The sequence below is a fragment of the Peromyscus californicus genome, unplaced genomic scaffold (assembly GCF_007827085.1).
Source record: "Peromyscus californicus insignis strain IS unplaced genomic scaffold, ASM782708v3 Scaffold_15__1_contigs__length_86483966, whole genome shotgun sequence".
Taxonomy (NCBI): domain Eukaryota; kingdom Metazoa; phylum Chordata; class Mammalia; order Rodentia; family Cricetidae; genus Peromyscus; species Peromyscus californicus.
Genome location: NW_026294447.1, coordinates 47,386,345 through 47,408,216, shown reverse-complemented (window position 1 = coordinate 47,408,216; position 21,872 = coordinate 47,386,345). Strand labels below are relative to the sequence as shown.

Genomic DNA, 21,872 nt, shown 5'->3' with positions numbered 1-21,872 from the left:
GGACAAGGAGGAGAATAAAGCTGGGAAGTGGAAGGCTGAGTCAGAGAGACACTACTGGCCGCCACCATGACAAACAGCATGTGAAGATGCCGGTAAGCCATGAGCCATGTGGCAAGGTATAGATTTATAGAAATGGATTAATTTAAGCTGTAAGAACAGTTAGCAAGAAGCCTGCCATGGCCATACAGTTTGTAACCAATATAAGTCTCTGTGTTTATTTGATCGGGTTTGAGCAGCTGTGGGACTGGCAGGTGAGAGAGATTTGTCCTGACTGTGGGCCAGGCAGGAAAACTCTAGCTACAGGTATACATATGAACTCAGAGAGATTAGGGCAGCACACACAAAGCCTGCACAGGTTCAGACCAGACAAAATCCCAGCAGGGAGAAGGAGAAGTGGATAAGATCCCACCTTTAACTAAGAAGGTATTTGAAAGTGACACCTGCTGGAAAGGGAACTCTGCTGCTTGGGAGTGACACTGAGCACATCAGCCACACTCCAGGGCAGGCCCCAGGCCCAGCAGTGGCCCACACAAAATGCACTCTTTGTGCACTTTTGTTTTGTCTTTTTTGTTTGCTTTTCTTTTTTCTTTTTGAGAGACAGAACATGAAATTGGGTGGGTAAGGAAGAGGTAGGGGAAGAGGAAAGAATATGATCAAAATGTATGAAAAAAAATTACCTCGAAAAATAAAAAGAAAAAATTACCCCCCCTAAAAGGAACTAACTTCCAACTTCTATAGGGTAGAATACAGACAAAGAGGAAACAGTGCTCTGTTTGTCATAACCAGACAGAAAGAAAAATGTCCACCAGTAACAACAGTGTTCAGCTGTCAAAGTCCTGAGAAACCGTTTCCCACTGAATCCAGCAACACAGAAAACCTCAATGCTTTAGTCACAGCACTCAGGAAGTCGAGGCAAGTGGATCTCTCTAAGTTTGAGGCTAGTCTGGTCTACAGAGCGAGTTCTAGGACAAGGGCTGCACAGAGAGACCCAGTCTCAAAACAAGACAAACAGAAAACCAAAAACCAAACACACAAAACCAAGGAAAAGGAAGAAAGGAAGGAAGGAAGGAAGGAAGGAAGGAAGGAAGGAAGGAAGGAAACTGATGAATCACAGCTCGGATCTGTTTATATTAAGGATACAAGTCATTTACTACATTAACAGATGAAACAGAAAAATCACATCATTGCCTAGAAATGCAAAATGAGCAATGGATAAAATTACCCATTGGGATCAAAATATATTGTATCAAAAATGTTTTTAATAAAAAAAGATCTATTCATGAGACAGACTCTGAAAACTGCAATCACTCTCATCATACTAAAAACAGAAGACCACTGCTTCAAATAAATGTTAAAGAGAATAAAAACAAAACAAAACAAAACCACAGGTCAGCCAACTACAGTCTGCAGGCCAAATCTGAGACATCGTCCTTTCTAGCTAGTGGAACTTGAGTGGAACACAGCTGGGAATTTATTTCCGAATTGTTCACGGCTCCTTCCCACTGGCAGGCAGTTGTGAGGAGATGTGGCCTGAAAAGCACACAGTAGAACCACTTGGCTCTTGATGCTCAGTCTGCTGACCCAAACCTACTGAAAACGGTCCCAAGCCAGTCTGCAGCACCAACGTGCCTTAGAAACATCTGCTTTTAAAGAGCAGAAGAACCACCTTACCTTCTGGAAGGAGTTATAAAGGGACTTGGCGCTCATTTTGGAATTGCTCTGCATTGCATATTTACTTAATTTAAACTCCTTCTCACATCGTGCCAATTCCTTCTTCAGTTTCTTTTTTCGTTGTTGATCTGCATCTAAGGAAGGAAACAAACCTTTTCAAACATCACAAAACTCGAAAACTAACTCTTTGGTCTTGTTAGACTAATAAAATCAAGGATTTCTCCCTTCCGCTACCATTTCTCTTTAGACACATCTCATCACACAACCCCGGCTGTTCTAGAAGGTGTGATGGTCTTGCCTGAAGGATTTTCACTCCAGTGTGGGATCTGAGGCCAACAGCACCATGCACAGCTGATACATCTTTCTTACTAAACATGTTTATACTATTATGTTAGTAAAATCCATGTGATTTTTGTATAAGGAGATTCTAACTAATATGTAATTTATAGAAATTTGAAACAGAGTGGAGGCAGGAAAGTCACTTGAGCTAGGAGTTCAAGGCCAGCTTGAGAGCAACAACTTGTCTCAAGAACAAGTGAAACAAAGAAGCCATGCTAACATTTTACAAACACCTGCAGTCTGGCAACTGACTTCAGCTTCTTGGAACTGCTTTTTATAAGTAGAGAGGCAGTTTCATACGTCAGCGTGCCTTTTCATGGGTGCTGAGGGGTTTTCATGGTGCTGCTGATGTGTAGCAAGCCGTGTCACTCTGAGCTGTCACTCCTGTCCTAGTTTTACTTCTGACAGTGACATAATGACATAAATGTATCTCAGTGGCCAAGAAACTCACCACATGAAAATAAGAGCGAGTTTCCTTTATTCCCCAAAGACAATAAACAGCATCAGTGCTAACAAGTGAACATCAGTCTAAGTCCAAACTAGCCCTGAAATAACCACAGAGAGGAATGTTTTTTAATGCTACTTGACTTCTCAAGAGGATGTTTTGCTTTCAAATCTGTTTTGAAGTGATCTAATACATTTTTATTCACTTATCTGCCAGGGGACATTTAGAGTGTCTCTATATCCTAGCTACTGTGAAGAATGCCACAAAACATAGGAGTGTGCGTGTCTGATAGGTTGGTTTCATTCCCTTTGGATATATAGCCAGAAGTGGGATTGCTGAAAAACACAGCAGTTCTACTACTAATTTTTAAAAAACTCAACTTTTTAAATGGCTACTACCCCAATATATACATTCTCACTAATAGTTGTACACGGATCCCCTTTTCTTCCACATCTTTGTCAATACTTGTTATAATTTATTTTCATTTCATGTACATTTTTGTGTGATGTGGCGGTTTGAAAGAAAATGGCCCCCAAAGGGAATGGTGCTATTAGGAGGTGTGGCCTTGTTGGAGGAAGTGTGTCACCGTAGGGGTGGGCTTTGAGGTCTTTTTTGATCAAGCTTCCCAGAGTGTGACTGTTAGTCGACTTCCTGCTGCCTTCTGGTCAGGATGTAGCACTCAGCTCCAGCACCATGTCTGTCTACAGGCCCCCATGCTCTCCATTATGATAATGGACTGAACCTCTGAAACTGTAAGCCAGCCCCAACTAATGTTTTCTTTATAAGAGTTGCAATGGTCATGGTGTCTCTTCTCAGCAACAAAAACCCTAACTAAGACATGTGGTATGCATCTATCTATATCTATCTATCTATATCTATAGTTACGTGTGTGTGTGTGTGTGTGTGTGTGTGTGTGTGTGTGTGTGTGTGTATGTGCGCAGAGGACAACGGGGGAGTAGGTTCTCTCCTTCCAAACATCCTATTTTTTCCAAATTCCAGTTCCAGGGATTGAATGCACTCAGGCTCACCAGGCTGGCAAGGGAAGGGATTTTTACCTAATCCATCTTCCCAGTAGTTCTTTATGGGTGAGTCTTTAGGGGTTTCTCTATATGTATACTCTCATTTACAACAGAGATACTTTTACTTCCTACTTTTATTTTTCATATCCTTAATTTATTTTCTGTGTGGTTGCTCTGTCTAGACCTTCTAATACTTCATGGGAAGAACTGGTATCCTTGCCTATGTCCTATCTTAGAAGTTACCCCTCATTATGTTGTCACTATGGAGTTTTCATATATAACTTCTACTGTGTTAAGTGAACTTCTTTAGTAAGAGGGTGTGCTAGCTAGTATCTTGTCAACTTGATACAAGCTAGAGTCATTTGGGAAGTAGGAACCTCAACTGAGAAAATGCCCCCACCAGACTGGCATGTGGGTAAGCATATGGGACATTTTCTTGATTAATGTAGGAAGGCCCAACTTACTGTGGATGGTGCCAACCTTAGGCACATGGTCTTGAGTTGTATAAGAAAGCCAGCTGAACAGACCATCAGGAGCAAACCAGTAAGCAACATTGCTTCATAGCGTTTGCTTTAGTTCCCACCTCCAGGTTCCTGCCTAGAGTTCCTGTCTGACTTCCCTCAGTGATGGAGTGAGACCTGAGAGTTGTAAGCTGAAATAAAGCCTTTCCTCCCCAAGTTGCTTTTGGTCATGGTGTTTATCACAGCAATAAAACCCCAACTAAGACAGAGCGTTTTTAAAAACCATAAATGGATGAATTTTACCAAATGTTTCTTCTGCATCAAAGGAGCTATTCACGTGGTTCTCTGTAGCTAGAGTTCCCTGCCTGGCCCACAGTCAGGACAAATCTCTCTCACCCGCCAGTCCCACAGCCGCTCAGACCCAACCAAGTAAACACAGAGACTTATATTGCTTACAAACTGTATGGCCGTGGCAGGCTTCTTGCTAACTGTTCTTACAGCTTAAATTAATCCATTTCCATTAATCTATACCTTGCCACATGGCTCGTGGCTTACCGGCATCTTCACATGCTGTTTGTCATCATGGCGCTGGCAGTGTCTCTGACTCAGCCTTCCACTTCCCAGCTTTATTCTCCTCCTTGTCCCGCCTATACTTCCTGCCTGGCCACTGGCCAATCAGTGATTTATTTATTGACCAATCAGCAACACACTTGACATACAGACCATCCCACAGCAGTTCTCCCTTCTACTTTGTTACTGTGTCTAGCACACTGACTGACTGCTGTACACTGAACCATCTTTGCACGACCCACTTGGTTGTAGTGGAAGTTTCTTCTTAAAAAGTGCACTGACCTCAGTTGGCAAGTGTTTTTTTTTTGTTTTTTTTTTTTAAAGATTTTATTTATTACGTATACAGTGTTCTGTCTGCATGTATCCCTGCAGGCCAGAAGAGGGCACCTGATCTCATTACAGATGGTTGTGAGCCACCATGTGGTTGTTGGGATTTGAACTCAGGACCTCTGGAAGAACAGCCAGTGCTTCTAACCTCTGAGCCATCTCTCCAGCCCGGCAAGTGTTTTAATAAGGATTTCATCTATATTCACCACCAACATGACCCATAGTTTTCATGTATTGTTTTTGTCTAAATCTGGCATTGGTGTGGTCCTGGTCTCATAAAATGAGTTTGGAAATGTTTCCACTTGCTCTGAAGTTCTAGGATTGGCTGGTTTTCATCCATCTCTGGATATCTGGTGGAGTTTGCGTAGGAACTCATTTGGACCTGGCTCTTCTTTACTGAGGGCTTTTAAAACTTGCTGGTTTAAATGGTCGATTCAGGTATTCCACTCTTGGTTCAGTTTTGCTAGGCTATATGCTTCTCCACAGATTTTATCCATTTTTTCCTCTAGGTGATCCGGTTTGTTGGTGTGTAACTGCTCACAGCAGTCCATGATTCTTTTTATTTCCAAGGTCTCTGTTGGGCTGGCTCTTCTTTTATTGCTGATTTTGAGTCTTCATTCTTTTTCTTCAATTTGCCTAAGAGTCTGTCAATTTTGTGTTTTCAGGGAACCAAGTGTTTTAAAGTGTTCTGCTGTTTTTCTGTATCTCTTTTCTAATCTTTATTACTTCTTTCCTTCTACTAACTGGGGGCTGCTTTTCTTTTCTGCTTTTTTTTTTATCTTCCTTTTTTGTGCTGTGCTGACACAAGGTCTCATATGTGAGGCAGGTACTGTACCAGTGAGCGAGCTACGGCCTCAATTATTTTTCAGTTTCCTAAGATTGATATTAAGTTGTTTGAGATCCTTCTTCTTCTCTGATGTAGGCATTTGCACCTTAGTATTGACTAAGTATTACACCTGCTGTGTCTTACAAGTTTCAGGATTTTTTGTTTTCATTTGAGTCAAGCTGTTTTATTATTATTATTATTATTAAGAAATTTTCTACTCATTTTACATGAGTCAAGCTGTTTTTTAAGGCTTGTTTTTGTTTTCATTTGTAGAGTGCCTCACTATGAAGCCCAGGCTGGCCCTGAACATCTAATCCTCCTGTGTCACCTCCCAGGTGATAGGTGTGCACCACCACATCTGATCTAAAGTTCATTTGATTTCCTCCTGGACTCAAAGTTACTTAGTTCCCAAATCTGTGAATTTTACTACTTCCTGTTTTTAATTTTTATTTTAATTCAACTGTGGTTAAAGAGATACCTGGAATGATTTTTATTTTCTGAAATACATTAAGATTACTCTGTGACTTGCTATGATAAAGCCCATGAATGTTCCATGTGCTCTTTGGGAAAATGTGCATCAAATGGGTAGAAAGCTTGGCATGTTTATTAGGTTCATTTCATTAATTGTGTTATCTAACTCAGCTGTTTCTAATGTTGGGCTGTTCTTGCCATTACTGAAGGCGGAGTATGGAATCTACTATCACTGTATTGCTATCAATTTCCAGATGTAGATATTTCTGTCACCATTCACTTTATAGATTTCAGGAGCTCCAATACTGGGTGTATATAGCTAGACCTTCCTTTTGTACCGTTTAACGACCACCTCTTTCTCTCGAGAGTTCCCGACTCCAATCTATTTTGGTCAACATAATGGCATCTACTGCCTATTTCTTTTGGTTATCATTCCTGTGTATCATCGTTTCTTTTTCTTCTTTGATCCATTGTGTGTCCTTCTATCTAAACCAGACTCCTATAAACAGCATTTTACCTTTTTCCTTTTCTTTTCTTTTTAGATTGAGCCAGCCACTGTACACCTTTGGATCAGGAAGTTTAATCTATTTACATTTAAGAAATATTTATAAGTTGGGACTTAACACCGTTTTGTTATTGCTTCCTATATACTTAGCAACTGTTTTCTTTCTTCTATTATTTGATGATTTTTTGATAACTTATTCTTGTAAACAAGGAGAACATGAGAATTTCTAAATCCCCAAACAAAAATCAACCAACCAAACTAACCCAAAACTCCCAAGTGTTGTACCTTGAGAAACTGAAGGCCTTGCATGTGACTGATGTAATGTAAAAATCATATAGATGTTAGAGAAGACCCCATACCAGTTCCCAACAATGCACAAAGAGAATTACTAGGTGTCCCAAAAACTTCACTTCTGGGTATATACTCAGAATATCTATATACCCACACCACCAGCACTGTCAGAATGTGGACATGTGGTTCCCAGGGGCTCACACATGGCTGAGGGTAGATGGATGATAATAATGACTATCCTCAACACACATGTACTTAATGCCACTGAAGTGAACACTTAGAAATAGGATGTTAAATTGCAAGCTATGTGTGCTTCATACTCTTTCTAAAGTGGTATTATGTTAAAAAATTACTTACATTTGATGCTGGTACGCACACTTACTGGAACTGAGCAGTCCACAGCGGCTGAAAGAGAAAAAAATTAATATTTTTGATGTTTATAAATAATGAAAAACATCAAATTATAATTCAAAAAAAATCTCTGCAGACTTGAAGTTCTTTGCTTTTTTATTGTATTTCTAGAGATTAAAAGTAAGATAACAGCTAAAAAAATACTATGTGGGATTAACAGATCATTAGATAATGTGGAAGAAAATACTGGTGAACTTGAAAACATAGCAAGATAAACCATTGAAAAAAATATATAAACTGAAAAGGGAATGAACAGAACATCGATGGCCAATGCCGTGCCTTTACCATACACATCAGCACCTAATGCTATGCCTTTACCATACACATCAGCACCTAATGCCATGCCTTTACCATACACATTGGCACCTAATGCTATGCCTTTACCATACACATAACACTTAATGCCATGCCCTTACCACTAACACCCAACGCTGTACCTTTACCATATACATCAACACCCAATGCCATGTCTTTACCATGCACATCAACACACTTGAACTGGAAAGAAAAGAGCAAAATGGTGCATTTACACTACTTATTTCAAGACTTAATACAATGCTATGGGACACAAAGCAAGTTGGCGTGGACAGAAAGTAGACATGTAGAGAAGCAGACCAAAAATTAAATCAAGACTTATTTATGCATCTGGTCAAATGATGCCAAGGCAATTCAATAGGGAAAGGATAATCTCTTCAGTAATAGATACCAGAAATGTTTTATATATGTATGTATATATGTATGTATGTATGTATGTATATGTATATGTAGACAAAAACAAATAACCTTCTTGTTATACTATATGAAAACTCAAAATGGGTCACAAACAAGTGGAAGAGCTAAAAGTAGAAAGCTTCTAGAAGAAAACAAATTTAGAAAACCCTAAGATTAGAAAATGATTTCTTAAACACATTGCTAAAAACACAAATTCTAAAATATCTGAAAATGGAACTCAATTTTACATGATTTTAATGCCACGATATGCTATTTTCTTCAATTATCTAAAATATAACCTAAACATTTTAAATTCCAGCTCATGAGGCTACACAGTGAGATCCCATGTCACAAAAAAAGTAAATAAACATTAGGTCAAGTTAGTAAAAAACAATTCCTGAAATTAAAATAAAGTTTACATTTAAGTTTACAAATATTCACACAGAAGAAATACTACTCTACACTGGCAAGAGCAAGGGTTGTTGAGGATGTACCAGCACAGCAAACACAAACTAGCACTCCGGAAAGGATCTGATCACAAGGCTAAATGCACACACAAACATACAGTTCTACTCCTACCAAAATAATTTACTCATGTGAAATCGAAATAGATGTTCACAACTGTATGTGAACTCTTACAGTAATTTAATTTCCCATAGCTCAAACTGAGTCCAAATAACCAAATATTCACCAGTCATGAATCAATCAATGACACTAGATTCATTAAATGGAATACTCAAAAAAAATTTTTTTGGGTTATTTTGAGATGGGTCTCTCTACATAGCCCTGGCTGTCCTAGAACTCACTCTGTAGACCAGGCTGGCCTAGAACTCAGAGATCTGCCTCCCTCTGCCTCCTGAGTGTTGGGATTAAAGGCGTGCACCACCAGTTAGAATATAATTTATAAAGAAAAGTAAATACAGTTAAGGCTGGGGAGACGGCTCAGTCATTAAAGTACTTGTCATGCCAGCACAGGACCTGAGTTCTCTACCCAAGACCCATGGGCAGAAACCAGGCACAGTGGTGCCCACTAAGAACCCCGGTACCCTGGGACCACACCCACACACAACACACACACCCACACATAACCCATCCCAAAACTAAGAAATATTGATAAACACAACACGATGCCTTAAAGCATTGTGTACATTGAAAGAAGCCAGACCAAAAGTATAAATACGTTTTATTCTATTAACATGAAATTCTAGAAAAGGCAAAACTCTAGGAACAGTGAGCAGATCGGTAGCTTCAGGGACTGGAGGGGAAGGGACTGACTGCACAGATAAGAGGGGGAGCTTTTTGGGATGTGGAAATGTCCTACACCGGGATCAGCACACTGTTGTTGTAGGGCAGAGGGCAAATGCTCCGGCTTTGCCAAGTGACACAGCTGGTCACCCCTAGTTCACTCTGCATTCCAGTGCAAAGGATGCCAGAGCCAGTGTGAGAAGAATGAACGCGACTGTGCTACAGACAGTCAAGTCAAATCTCACACTATTTTCACATGCTACAAAATACCATCCTTTGATTTTTTTAAGCACCAATTGGAAATAAACACACCAATCTCCGCTCATGACCTGAGCAAAAGCAAGAGCAGAAGACGGACATACACACACACACACAGTTAAATGCCCTCTGGTTTACTGTGACTCTGGTGGTGCTTTAGAGACACATTTTCAGTATTTCCCTGCATACTTACAACTAGTGCATTTTATTCTATGTAAGCTAATAAAATCAACAAAAAAGGAGAAAAAATAGCAGCCAGAAGCTTCTTTGTATAACTCCCTAAGTAAAAAAGTGGTTATAAAATTGTATTAAGACAAGCGTCTAGCTGGGCATGGTAGCACAACACATGTAGTTCCTTGGGAGCCCAAAGCAGGACAGTGAGGTCAGGCTAGCCCGGGCTTTATATTTATATAGCACAGTCACTAATGTGTTTGTTATGAAAGCACAAGGACCCCTGGACCCGAGGACTCCAGCATCCACAGAAAAAGCAGACATGGCAGCACACTTCTGCACTCCCAGCCCTGGGGAGACAGAGACCGGGGGATCTCTGGGGCTGGCTAGCTAGTCTAGCCTTAACATGACAAACCCAAGGTCTCAGTGAGAGACCCTCTCTGGAAAAAATAAAGTAGACGGTTCTCGACAAATGACACCTAAGGTTGACCTCTGATTCTATATGCATATGCACACGCACGCATGCATGCACGCACACGTACCTGAATACATGCTTGCTCACACACGTACCCAAATATGCCCCAATACATACTCATAAAATTTTAAACAGAAATAGAAAAATGAGCAATATCTAACAACAAAATATTAGAATGAATACTATTTTTATATTATATTAGAATAGGCATTATGTGGTTGTAAATATTGTGAACATAAAATTTGCCATCGATATAATCAGTAGTTGACATCTCACTTTTAGACACAAGTCTTCTCTGAGATAAAGTATTAACTTTTGCCACAGGTTTGTCATAATGATAGGTAAAGCTGGGGTTTAAATTGGCACAGAAAATTCAAATTTGCACATTTTTTTACCTTTGGCTGAAAGGATTTTATTATAGTGAACAGCCATGTGATTCTTGACCAGCTGGAGAGTGGTTAGTCTGAGAGAAGAGGAGTCAGTGCAAAAAGCTAAAAATTAAAACATATTTAATCATTACATATTTAAACTTAATATAACATCACAAGATACACAAGTTACTGAAGTCATTTTTGTTCTGGAGTCCACCAAAGAGGCTGAGAGCACACATGAATGGCGCTGAATCCAGCCCTCATCCTGCCCTGCTAACACGGATTAGCAACTCAGCACCTGGTTCAGACCTCTTCAAGAACTAAGTTTTACAGGCTTGAGATTTTGGAAAAGAGATCTAGAATATAATCTATTAAAATAATCTAGAATATAATCTATTAATAGATTGGTAATTTTAATCTACTATTAATATAACTGATTACTATCTATTTTACATCTTTTTATCTCATAACTAAAAATCTTTAGTCACTGGCTTGGCTATGAACAAACCACTAAGTTTGGGAAATCAAACAAATTCTAAATCAAGAGACTATATATAAAGATTCTGCTCTGAGAGGCGAATCTGACTTTACACCTGGAATGGAGATCCACAGACTGCTTTAAGCACAGGCGCATAAAATCTATGCTGCTCGATTTTTCCGCCTTCACTCAAAGTGTTTAAGCGAACTCTCAGAAGCATTAAGCACCAATAGATAAGTATAAAGTACTATGCAGACATATTTTAAACATTAAAAACACATTTTTTTGCATGTGTATGTGTGGGATGTATGTGCATGTCCACACGTGTGTGGGTACATGTATATATGGAAGGGTGTGTGTGTGTGTGTGTGTGTAGGTGTTGGGAATCTTCTTTGATCACTCTCCGTCTCATTTACGGAATGATGAAGCTAGGCTGGCTGATCAAGCTGGTCTACGTAGCCAGCTGCTCTGCGCAGCCCACCTCCGGCTCCCCAGGCAGGCGGGCTGCCACTCTCACAATGCATTTATATGGGCTTTTGGAACTCAACTCTCAAACCTGCAAGCAAGTGCTTTATCCATGTGCCCACCGAGCTATCTATCTCCCCAGCCCCTGAAACGATTTTGAGAAGTAATACGAGCATACGCTTAAAAAAATTCAACAGTGAAACAGAATATAGAGCTTGAAACACAAGAGACTTTTCTACATTGAAACTTAGATTCCCCTCCTAGATCTAGCCTTTTAGGGAACCTCTGCATAACATAAGCATGTTACCATGGAAGACACTAGAGGGACACTTGTCATGCACTGTGCCACTCTTTCTACCTGTAAAAACCTTTCCAGCTATTACTATCAGCATTTAATAAAAGTGGAAACTGAGGCACAGACTGTGAACTAAGTCTCTGACGTATTCCTAACAAAGGATGCAGTGCTGAGAGTCAATTCAGCGCATGCTGACGAACTCTGTGAGTCCATTTTGAGAGTTAGCAAACAGTATATTGTATTCTTCACTTTGCTCTTCTGTGTATGTTTCTTTTAAATCTGGTTTCAAAGTGTGTGTGTGTGTGTGTGTGTGTGTGTGTGTGTGTGTGTGTGTGTGTGTTGTTTTCCTGAAGATTAAATCTAGGGTCTCGAACATACTACACAAATACTCTAACCCTGAGCTATATCCCTAGCACACTTTTTACGTTTTATTTTGAGAAAGCGTCTCATTAAATTCCCAGAATGGCCCTGACCTCACTCGGAAGCCCAGGTAAGCCATAAACTTGCTATCCTCCTGCCTCAGCCTTCCAGACACTGGTATTACAAGCTTGGGTCACCAGACATTGCTTCAAAGACTTTTTGTTTTTTAAAAATCAGTTTCCATAGCTGCTTCTATGTATATATGGTAGTACAAAGAAATAAAAAAATAATTGAAAATTTCATCATTTCTTTTATATTTAGAGGAGCATTTAAGATTTTTCATGGAAATAAGGACAATAGCTTTAAGTTGGTTTTCCTAAAACCCATGCCAAAGACTTTTAAGTTATAATTACAAAAATTATTTTAGAGTTAACATTACAGTTTTACTCTGAAGACTCTAAAATGTAAAAGCATCACAGGACATAGAGATTCAGCAACCCACAAACATCAGCTGAGAATACATTCAAGTTTTCTCTACACAGCTTTTCTTTAGGGCTTGTGTCTTTGTAATCATCATTTACAAAGCAGGCATGTCTTAAACCAGACCTTGTGCTGGCAAAAGGAGCCCCTGGCTGTAGCAGGGTGGGAAGCAGGAGTCAGCTAAGTCCACATTCAGGGCACAGTAAGAGTTCGAAATCATGACCCCCTAACTGTGTCTAAAGAACGCCTACACCATTTACTTCCAGTTACTAATGTGAAGTACAGATGTTCATTAAGAGAGCTGTTTCATCAGGCCGTGTGGTTTCCCAGGACAGAAAACAGTGAGTCTTTCAATGAAGCTACAGTTTTGAGTAGCTGACTTACCATTGCTCTTGGTGCTCAAGTGTCCTGTAAATAGGCATGGTGGACTGTATCTGGGGAGGACAGAGGTTGCTCTGACTTTCAACAACAATAAAAACCACGAATTAGGACATGTGAAACACAATGTTCACAAAAAACAATATAGAATATTTTTAAAAAGAACACATTTCATTTTTAAACAAAGTTGTTAAAACTTTTATTCAGCTAGGCATGGTGGTGGTGCATGCCTTTAATCCCAGCAGTTGGGAGGCAGAGGCAGGCAGATCTTTATGAGTTTCAGGACAGCTGGGTCTACACAGGGTTCGAATTCAGCCAGGACTATATAATGAGACCATGTTTCAAAAACAAAACAAAACAAAACAAAAAACCCAGAAATAATGTTACTACCAGCAATAACATATCAAACAGCAAAAATCCTATGACCATAGACTGAACCTTTTCTTTTTTTGGGAAAATAAGATAGGGCTGGGGAGATGCTCAGTTGATACAGTGGCTGTCACAGAAGTCCCAAAGACTTGACTTTGGAATCCATGTAAAAAGTGAGGTATGGCAGCACATGCTTGGAACTCCAGTCTTGGAGCAGCTAGGGGTGGGCACAGGGAGCTGGTTCCTGGACACTCTGACACAAAGTACCCTCGCTGAATCAATGAACTGATAGTTTTAATTGTCAACTTGATACAACCTAGAATTACCTGTGAAAAGACTCAATGAAGGAGTGTCTAGAGCACAGTAGCCTGATCATGCCTGTGAGGAATATTCTTTTTAAAGAATATTTTAAAAGTGTGCTTATGTGTATACTCGCAACATGTGCACTAGTGTCCTTGGAAGCCAGAGGCATCAGATCCCGAGCTGGAGTTGAAGGAGGTTTTGAGCCTGTCAGTAGATGCTGAGAATCAACCTTGAGTCCTTTGCAAGGGCAGCAAGTGGTCTTAACTGCTGAGCCATCTCTCTAGCCACTAAGGAATTTTCTTGATCGTGCTAACTGAAGTCAAAAGACCCAGCTGAATGTAGTCAGCACCACTTCATGGGCCAGACAGTGAACTGTCTCAGAGAAACTGAGCTGAGCAGTAAACTCACATGCATTGGTCTCTCTCTGCTCTCGCCTGGGGATGTGACAGGATTAGTGTTTCAAGCTCCCCCTGCTGCGGCTTCCAGGTAGTGATGGATGATAGCCATCAGAGTATTTTACCACAGCAATAGAAATAAAAGGAAACCAGCGGGAGACCCTGGCTTAAGAAATAAGGGTGGAGAAGACCTGAGGAAACACACTTGACCTTAGCTTCAGACCTACGTATATGTGCACACACACATACACAGTTTTTAAAGAAAACAAGCTATTTTATGTGAAGCATTATGTGTATTCAGGTGAGTGCTGGGCAAGTACTGTACGACTGAACTGTTTGAAAACAGTTATTTTAAAAGTTATTTTAAGAACAGTTTATTTTGAGACTTCAGTTTTACTAGATCAAGTGATCAATATATCAATTATGTCACTTGATAAATACTGACTTTATTGTGTTCATTACTGACCCATTAGATGTTTTGTTTAGAGCTAATACATATTTCGAGTTATACTTATCAGTTTTCCTTTTGAGACTAGGTCTTACTATACTACCCAGGCTGGTCTTGAATTCTTAGGCTCAAGTGATCTTGCCTCAGTCTTCCAAGTAGTTGGAATTACAGTGCACACCAATGTACCCAAGTAAATGCTATATTTAAAGAGAATTCCAGTAATGTAAAAATAGTGTCTGGTCTTTGAGACTGCATGAGATTAGAAAATTACATAGACCTCATCACAAAATAATTTCTCCAAAATGTAACTGTATGTTCACCACAGCAGGGCAGTGGTGGCACACACCTTTAACCCCAGCACTCAGGAGGCAGAGGCAGGTGGATCTTTGTGAGTTCAAGGCCAGTCTAGTTTACAAAGAGAGTTCCAAGACAGCCAGCGCTGTTACACAGAGAAACCCTATCTTGAAAAACAAAACAAAACAAAACAGAAAAATCTTTAAAAACCAAAACCAGAACAGAGTTCTAGCGTTAATGTAACTAGTGTGCAGAACATGAAACTATCCCCCAGGTGGCTTTTTTTGGTGTGGTGGTGCAGAGGATCCCATCAACTTATTTACATTAAGATGTGTACTCACTGGTTTCTAACATCCCTAACACATAAATGTCATGTTAAAGCTCACAGAGCTGAAGGGAGGAACAGACAACTCATTTCATCTGGGCCCTCTCTCAGGAGCTGCTCCCTGAAGGGGGTATATTTTTTGCTTCTTTACATGTTTCTTTACATTTTTTCTTTTTTTGCCCAATGCAAATATGTTAGGTATACTGTAGTAAATATATATATATATATATATATATATAAGTATATATATAAATATAAAATATATATCTCACATACAGTATATATAAAGTTTTTTCATTTCTTATAGCTACTTTTATGACTGTTTAACAATTCTCTACACTCCTCATTTAAATCAGCCTAGGCACAGTCTCTATATCCCGATTGGACCCCGAATGATCCAAAAGTAGTCTCAAATGAAATGTCTAGTAAAAGAATTGCATTCTCTAAGCTAAGACTAAAAATTGGTGCATGAGATTAATGGTCTTGAAGGACAAATTCTTCAGCTCAGTTTGCTATATAATTTGAGTTTTCCTCAGAGAAAACTCATTGAGGGAAAAAAAATGGCGTTTCAGTATTTTCCCCAAATTGCTTAGGAATAGGTCGCTTATAAAAGTATCTCCATGGGAACAACAGATTAAGAAATCTTTCCCCGTCTCTTTTCCCTTAGCTTTCCTAACAGGATACCTGTTTCCTCTTGTTTTTCCAGCACAGGTTGCTGGTAATACAATGGATGGTGGACCAACATTCTTAATTTTCCCCTTTCTCCTTCCTCCCATCAGAGGTTGGAAACCAAGTCTTATAGATTATCAAGTCTAGCTCCCCATTTTACAGACAACGAAGGCTTGGGAAAGTGAAGCAACTGGCAGAAGAATGCCTCCTCTTAGTTAATATCAAAGACTAGAAACAAGACCTATTGTTTCTCAAGCTGGTGGCTTTCTGCTACATCACCACGCTGACGGTTGACCCTACAAAAGAATGTGATTACTGTAAGCAAGTGAGGAACTTCTCCCCAGGTATCTTTCCTAGTTTATGTTCTGAAATAGCTGAAGGAACTAATGAAATCTAAGACATGTGCTTTCGATTAAAATTAAGAATTTAAGCTTCAGCTAAATTAATGATTACTTATAAGTGATATATGATTATAACAATTATAGTTACTTATCATTTATAGTATAATGAACACTAGCCCTGGTACTTGTTAAATATAACATTTTATTTTACAAGTTCAAAACTAGAAACAATGATATTACTATATATTACGGGCTAAAAGTGAAGCCACTTGGATAAGGGATAAAGCATAAACCCTTCTACATCTGTCACCTCATTTAAAAATAAATATCCAAACATTACTAAGTCTGTTACTATATAAATGCCCCCAACCATACTATGCAAGTACAAGAATTAACTCAAGAGTTTTTACATTCTTAGTCTGGGTTCAAAGCTTGCTCTGTCACCTACTGTGACACCGGCGGCGGGTGTGTGTGTGTGTGTGTGTGTGTGTGTGTGTGTGTGTATTTATAATCTTTAGTTCTATTTATTTCAAAATATGAATAATATCTATTTAACAAGATTTGTCTGTGTATACTTAACAGTTGTTTGGTTATGGGTAGAACACAGCAGAGGTTTAATGTTTGTTTTGTAACCATTTCTGAAGACCATAAGAGCATTTTGGTTTGCTTTTTAACTTGGACTTAGGTTTGTATGGTGTCTGAATATCCTGTCAACTGACGTTTTACACTAAGCATAACACTTATTTTGATCAATTATTGTAAAATAAAGGTGCACGCAAGTTGAAAGCAAGACTTAATTCAAGAAACCATGAGCAGATCAATTCAAAGGTACCCTTTAAATAGACAATACCACTCCTCTGTGTGGTGTGTGTGTGTGTGTGTGTGTGTGTGTGTGTGTGTGTGTGTGTGTGTGTTGCTTATTTAGTTCTAAGAAAGGCTTAGGCTGTCGCGTTCCAACTCCTATTGGGCTGATTTGTAAAGATTTATGGATAGGGGTCACCAACTACTTCTCACTCGCCACTTGTCTCAGAATATCAGTCAAGGCAAATAGGTGTACACTGCGATTATGGGTAGTCTTCTGCTATTAAACATTCAATCCACCAACCGGCTTTGGGAGATTATTACAAATGAGGTATCCCAGCTTCCCACCTTGAAGCAACTGAACTATAACCAGCTCTGGGTGAGTCAGTTCTGGAGGACTGGGAGACTTTCATGTACGCTAAGTCCTAAGAAGGAACCAGGAGCTTGCTACGTATTATCTGCACTTAATCTCCAGGAACTCCGTGGCATGGGTATTTTCCCTCTATGTTCAAGATGAGGAAACCGAGGGTCGTTTCTGTGAAAGCGGCTGGCCCGATCTGGGGGCTCAGGTCGGACTTCAAAGACCGCGCTTGATCTTCTGCCTAGAAGATACCGAGGCGACAACAGGCTGCAGGATCCCCAGATCAGGGGATGGATGCAAGGCGACAACCCAAGGCCAGACAGTAGATCAATAAGACGGGCAAGCGGAGCCTCCCCCTGGGCCTGTCCAGCTCCGGGCATCACCCCGCGACACTGGAGAAGGAGCTGGCAGGCCACCCGAAAGGCCAGGGCGCGGCCTGGACCCGCGCAGCCCCTTACCTCTTCGGCTGCCATCCATGCTTAGTACTCCTGCAGCCTTCGCGGGGACACTCTGTGTCTTCTCGGTTCTTATCCGGGCCAAGCCGGCCCCCGCAGTGGAGATTTGGAAAGACTAGCCCGCGGGGGCCGCAGCGGCCACAGAGACTGTCGCCAGGTCGGTTGCTAAGGGCCGGCTCTGCGGCGGCGTATTATGACGTCACAGCGCAGGGACGCGTGCTCCCAGGCCCCGCCCCGCCCGCTTCCCCGGGCCCTCCAGGCTACCTCAGAAAGGCAGTGGGCTGGAGAAGGGGTCCTGGGGCCAATCCGTTGCACTGCCAGTCACCCAGAGTGAACTGCTGTCTGGAAGGCGAGTCACATCTGTTTCTGTCACCATGCCCACTTTTTACTTGGGGGCCTGGGATTGGAACTCGGTTCCTCAAACTTAAGAGCAAGCACTCTTGACCAGGGAGTCAACTCCAGCAGCCCATATCTTAGTTTGTAAGCATTGGTTTGAATTTCCTTCCTGCATACTGCGTCCCTCACCTCCTGTCCTCACTCCCCCTCACTCTCAAAGCTACAAATCCCGTTTCATTCTGAATGAAAGAAGTCTGTAAGAAAAAGGTCACTCTATCCGTGGCTCTCTGCAAATTGTTTATTTTTGCAATAGTTAATTGTGAACCCTTGGAAATAAGATCAGAATGGGGTGGAGGGAGTGCAGAAAGCATCCTGTCATGCTGGGTTTCCCAGCAACAACGTCCTTGAACGTTTAGGCAGGATATGCGAGTCTTTGTTTTGTGATCATAGAGCAGCGTTTCTGGACTCTACTCGCTAGAAAACAAACAACCACCCCCTACTCGTTGCAACCAAACTCCCGACAACCAAAAATCTTGCTAGACATTGCCAAAAGTTGCCCAGGAGGAAACTGCATCCCGTCTGAGAACCTCTGTTAGCATTTAAAAAAAAAAAAAAAGCTTGACTCTGAGCCAGAGCTGCTGAACTTTGAGCCTCTTTATATTATGGTCGGTTTTAATGACAACTTGCCACAAGTTACAATCTCTGCAATAGGGAGATTGTTCTGATTGCCTTAAATGATTTGGAAGACCCTCTCTGACTTTGGGCAATACCTTCTGGTAGCAGTTCAGATTTTTTTTTTTTTTTTTTTTTTTTGAGACAGGGTTTCTCTGTGTAGCTTTGCGCCTTTCCTGGATCTCGCTCTGTAGACGAGGCTGGCCTCGAACTCACAAAGATCCGCCTGGCTCTGCCTAATCCCAGCAGTCCGGATTTTATGGTCATGGCAGAAAAGGACGATAGTTCATGTCTTGCTGTATTGGCCTTTCCTCATGGCACTGTGGTACCCATTGCTGCTGTGGTTGGATCCTTCCACATCAGAACCAGTTTTTCACCAGGAACTAAGGACCAGCAGCTCTCCAGGAATCTTTCAGGTTTTTTGACACCAGATGGGGACTGCTGAGGCACCTATCCTTGGGGACTAAGCATTAATTGAATTGCCAGCCTCCCCAGTGAGAGAGAGAGAGCCACTGTGGGCTACTCTGACCCCTGAGGCACCCAAGGATAGAGAAACTACTGAGTTCTCAGACTCTCAACTGTAATTTAGCTGTTTTACTGTGAGCTGACTTAATAAGTCACACACACTCATCCCTTTGGTTCTGTTCCTCTAGACAACCCTGACTAATACAAACTGTGGTATCAGCAGTGATTCTGGAGGAACAGAAATGTAGGCATGAGTTTCCCAAGTGGTCATGGTAGTAACTGAAGGTAGCTCTCTAACTGAATGAAACCTAAGGTCATGAAATACTCTTCTGGTAGCATGGAGAACACTAACAGTCCGTGGTGTGAGCCATTTCAAGAACTTACCAAGACACGTGCATTTGATGCTCTCAATTCACCTCTCGTGAGCTGTAAAGAATTTAATAACTGTAAAAAATCTTTGAGCTTTTGTGGAAATAGAAGGAAAATGATACTGCTGGCTGATTCCGTTGAGCATCTTTGGACAAAGTTAGAAACAACAAACAAAACAAACTGTGTGATAAAATTGACCAGCTCCAGTTACACATAAACAATCTCAAGGTTTCTAAGTGAGCCCTGGAAGAGAATCTTTTCTCCAGAAGCCTTAGAGCTCAAGTTGCAAGCCAAACACAAGCCTTTATTATATGATTAGCTGACTTACCATGTGAAATTATTTCCCAGCCTCAAAGTGTGTCAACAGTTAAAAGTGAGACATTGACTGGAAAAGAATGGGATCCTGTGAGTTAGGGTGGGAATGTGTGAGAGGACCCCAAGGAGGAAGAGGATGTTGACTCCTCAGATTCTGATGGCCCCACTCTGCCTGAGGAAATCCTCCCAACCCTTAGCAGAGGGTGCATCCCCACCCTACTCCCACCCCCTTCAATGTTGCCCTTTCTACCCTTGCTGGAGGAAATTGATCCTGCCTCCTTTGCGGAGCAGGCGATGACTTCATCTAAAGGAGGTTTCAGAAGGAATGATGCTGATGTCCCTCAGGATCCACCCATCATTGCCTCTAGACCTGTAACTTGACTAGGTTAAGTAAAAATGAAAGTGTGGTTCATGAGGAGGTATGCTATGCCACTAAAGAACTTAATGAGTTTGCTAATTCATTCAAGCTGAAGTCTGGAGACTGTTTGTGAGAATGGACTTTAAGGGGTGGGATAGTAGGAAGAGGTCAATTGAGACAATGCCTCCATCAGATTACCCTGTAGGCAAGTCTGTGCGGGCATTTTCATGATTCATGATTGAGCGTGAGAGCCCAGCCCACTGTGGACAGTGCTATCCTTGGGCAGGTGGTTCTGGGTTATACAGAAAAGCAACTGAACAAGCCATGAGGAGCAAGCCTGTAAGTAGTGTTCTTCCATGGCCAGCCTCTAGGTTCCTGGCTTGAGTTCCTGTCTGACTTCCCTTCATGATGTCTGTAAGTTATAAGATGAAATAAACCATTTTTTCCCTGAGTTGCTTTTGACCATAGTGTTTTATCATAGCAATAGAAATCCAACTAAGACAACTTACAAGTTTGATCATGAATTAAATTTTTTTCTTATAAAGGAAAACATTTAATTAAGATGGCTTACATTTTCAGAGGTTTGATCCGTTATCATCATGGTGCGACATGGTGGTATGCAGGCAGACATGATGCTGGAGAAAGAGCTGAGAATTCTACATCTTGCAGGCAACAAGAGGTGGCCTGAGATACTGGGTGTGGCTTAAGCATATATGAGACCTCAAAGCCCACCCCCACAGTGACACACTTCCTCTAACAAGGCCACATCTGCTCCAACAAAGCCACACCTCCTAATAGTGACACTCCCTATGAGCTTATGGGGGCCAATTACATTCAAACTACCACAGCCAGTATGAGTTTTATTGGTTTCTTGATTCCTAATCTTTTTTTCCCTCTCTGTACATATTATTCTCTATATGGTTGTAATCATTCTATTACATTTTACTTATTCTGTGTGTGAGTCTGTGTGTGGGGGGGCATGTATGTGCCATGCTGCGCATGTGTGGACATGAGAAGACAACTCAAGTCAGTTCTCTCCTTCCACTTGTATGTGGGTCTCAGGGATCAAACTCAAGTTGTAAGTCTTGGCAGCAAGTGCCTTTACCCACTGAGTCATGTCACTGGCCCATAATCATTCTATACAGATAACTTTATATCCTACTTTTTTTGCTTTTTGTTTGTTTGTTTTTCAAGACAGGATTTCTCTGTGTAACAGCCTTGGCTGTCCTGGAACTCTGTAGACCAGGCCTCGAACTCACAGAGATACACCTGCCTCTGCTTATTTCCTGCTTTTTAATTTATACTATCAAGTATGTTTCTCATAAATTACTCTTCCAATAGTCCATATTTAATGAACATATAATAGTCCATCTGGTGAAAATGAACTATAATTTCTCCACAGTTGGTGGGAGATTAGGTATATGATATAATAAACTTTCATATACATAAACGTCCTCCAAAAATTAGAATTCTTCCTTCAGAAGAGTCTCATTAAGCACAGTAATTGGATGAAAAACCATAAGCATTGTATTAGTTACTTTTGCATCATATGACCATAATATGTGACAGAATC

General features: G+C 40.8%; 1 protein-coding gene across 6 annotated transcripts in view; it reads right to left on the bottom strand.

The window, feature by feature from the left end:
- Positions 1-17,986, bottom strand: part of Spata7 (spermatogenesis associated 7) — a 34,917-nt gene extending 16,931 nt beyond the window's left edge. Inside the window, exons 1-5 of one of the 6 annotated variants that reach the window (XM_052738715.1) lie at positions 17,788-17,986; positions 13,030-13,104; positions 10,592-10,687; positions 7,283-7,330; positions 1,672-1,805 (exon numbers count right to left, since the gene is read on the bottom strand). In XM_052738715.1, the coding sequence (XP_052594675.1) occupies positions 1,672-1,805; positions 7,283-7,330; positions 10,592-10,687; positions 13,030-13,104; positions 17,788-17,806 (372 nt within the window). In that variant the 5' untranslated portion in view covers positions 17,807-17,986. The remainder of the gene's footprint in view (positions 1-1,671; positions 1,806-7,282; positions 7,331-10,591; positions 10,688-13,029; positions 13,105-17,787) is intronic. The other 5 variants (XM_052738718.1, XM_052738720.1, XM_052738719.1 and 2 more) reach the window with 5 other exon arrangements.
- Between the last annotated feature and the right edge of the window lie 3,886 nt (positions 17,987-21,872).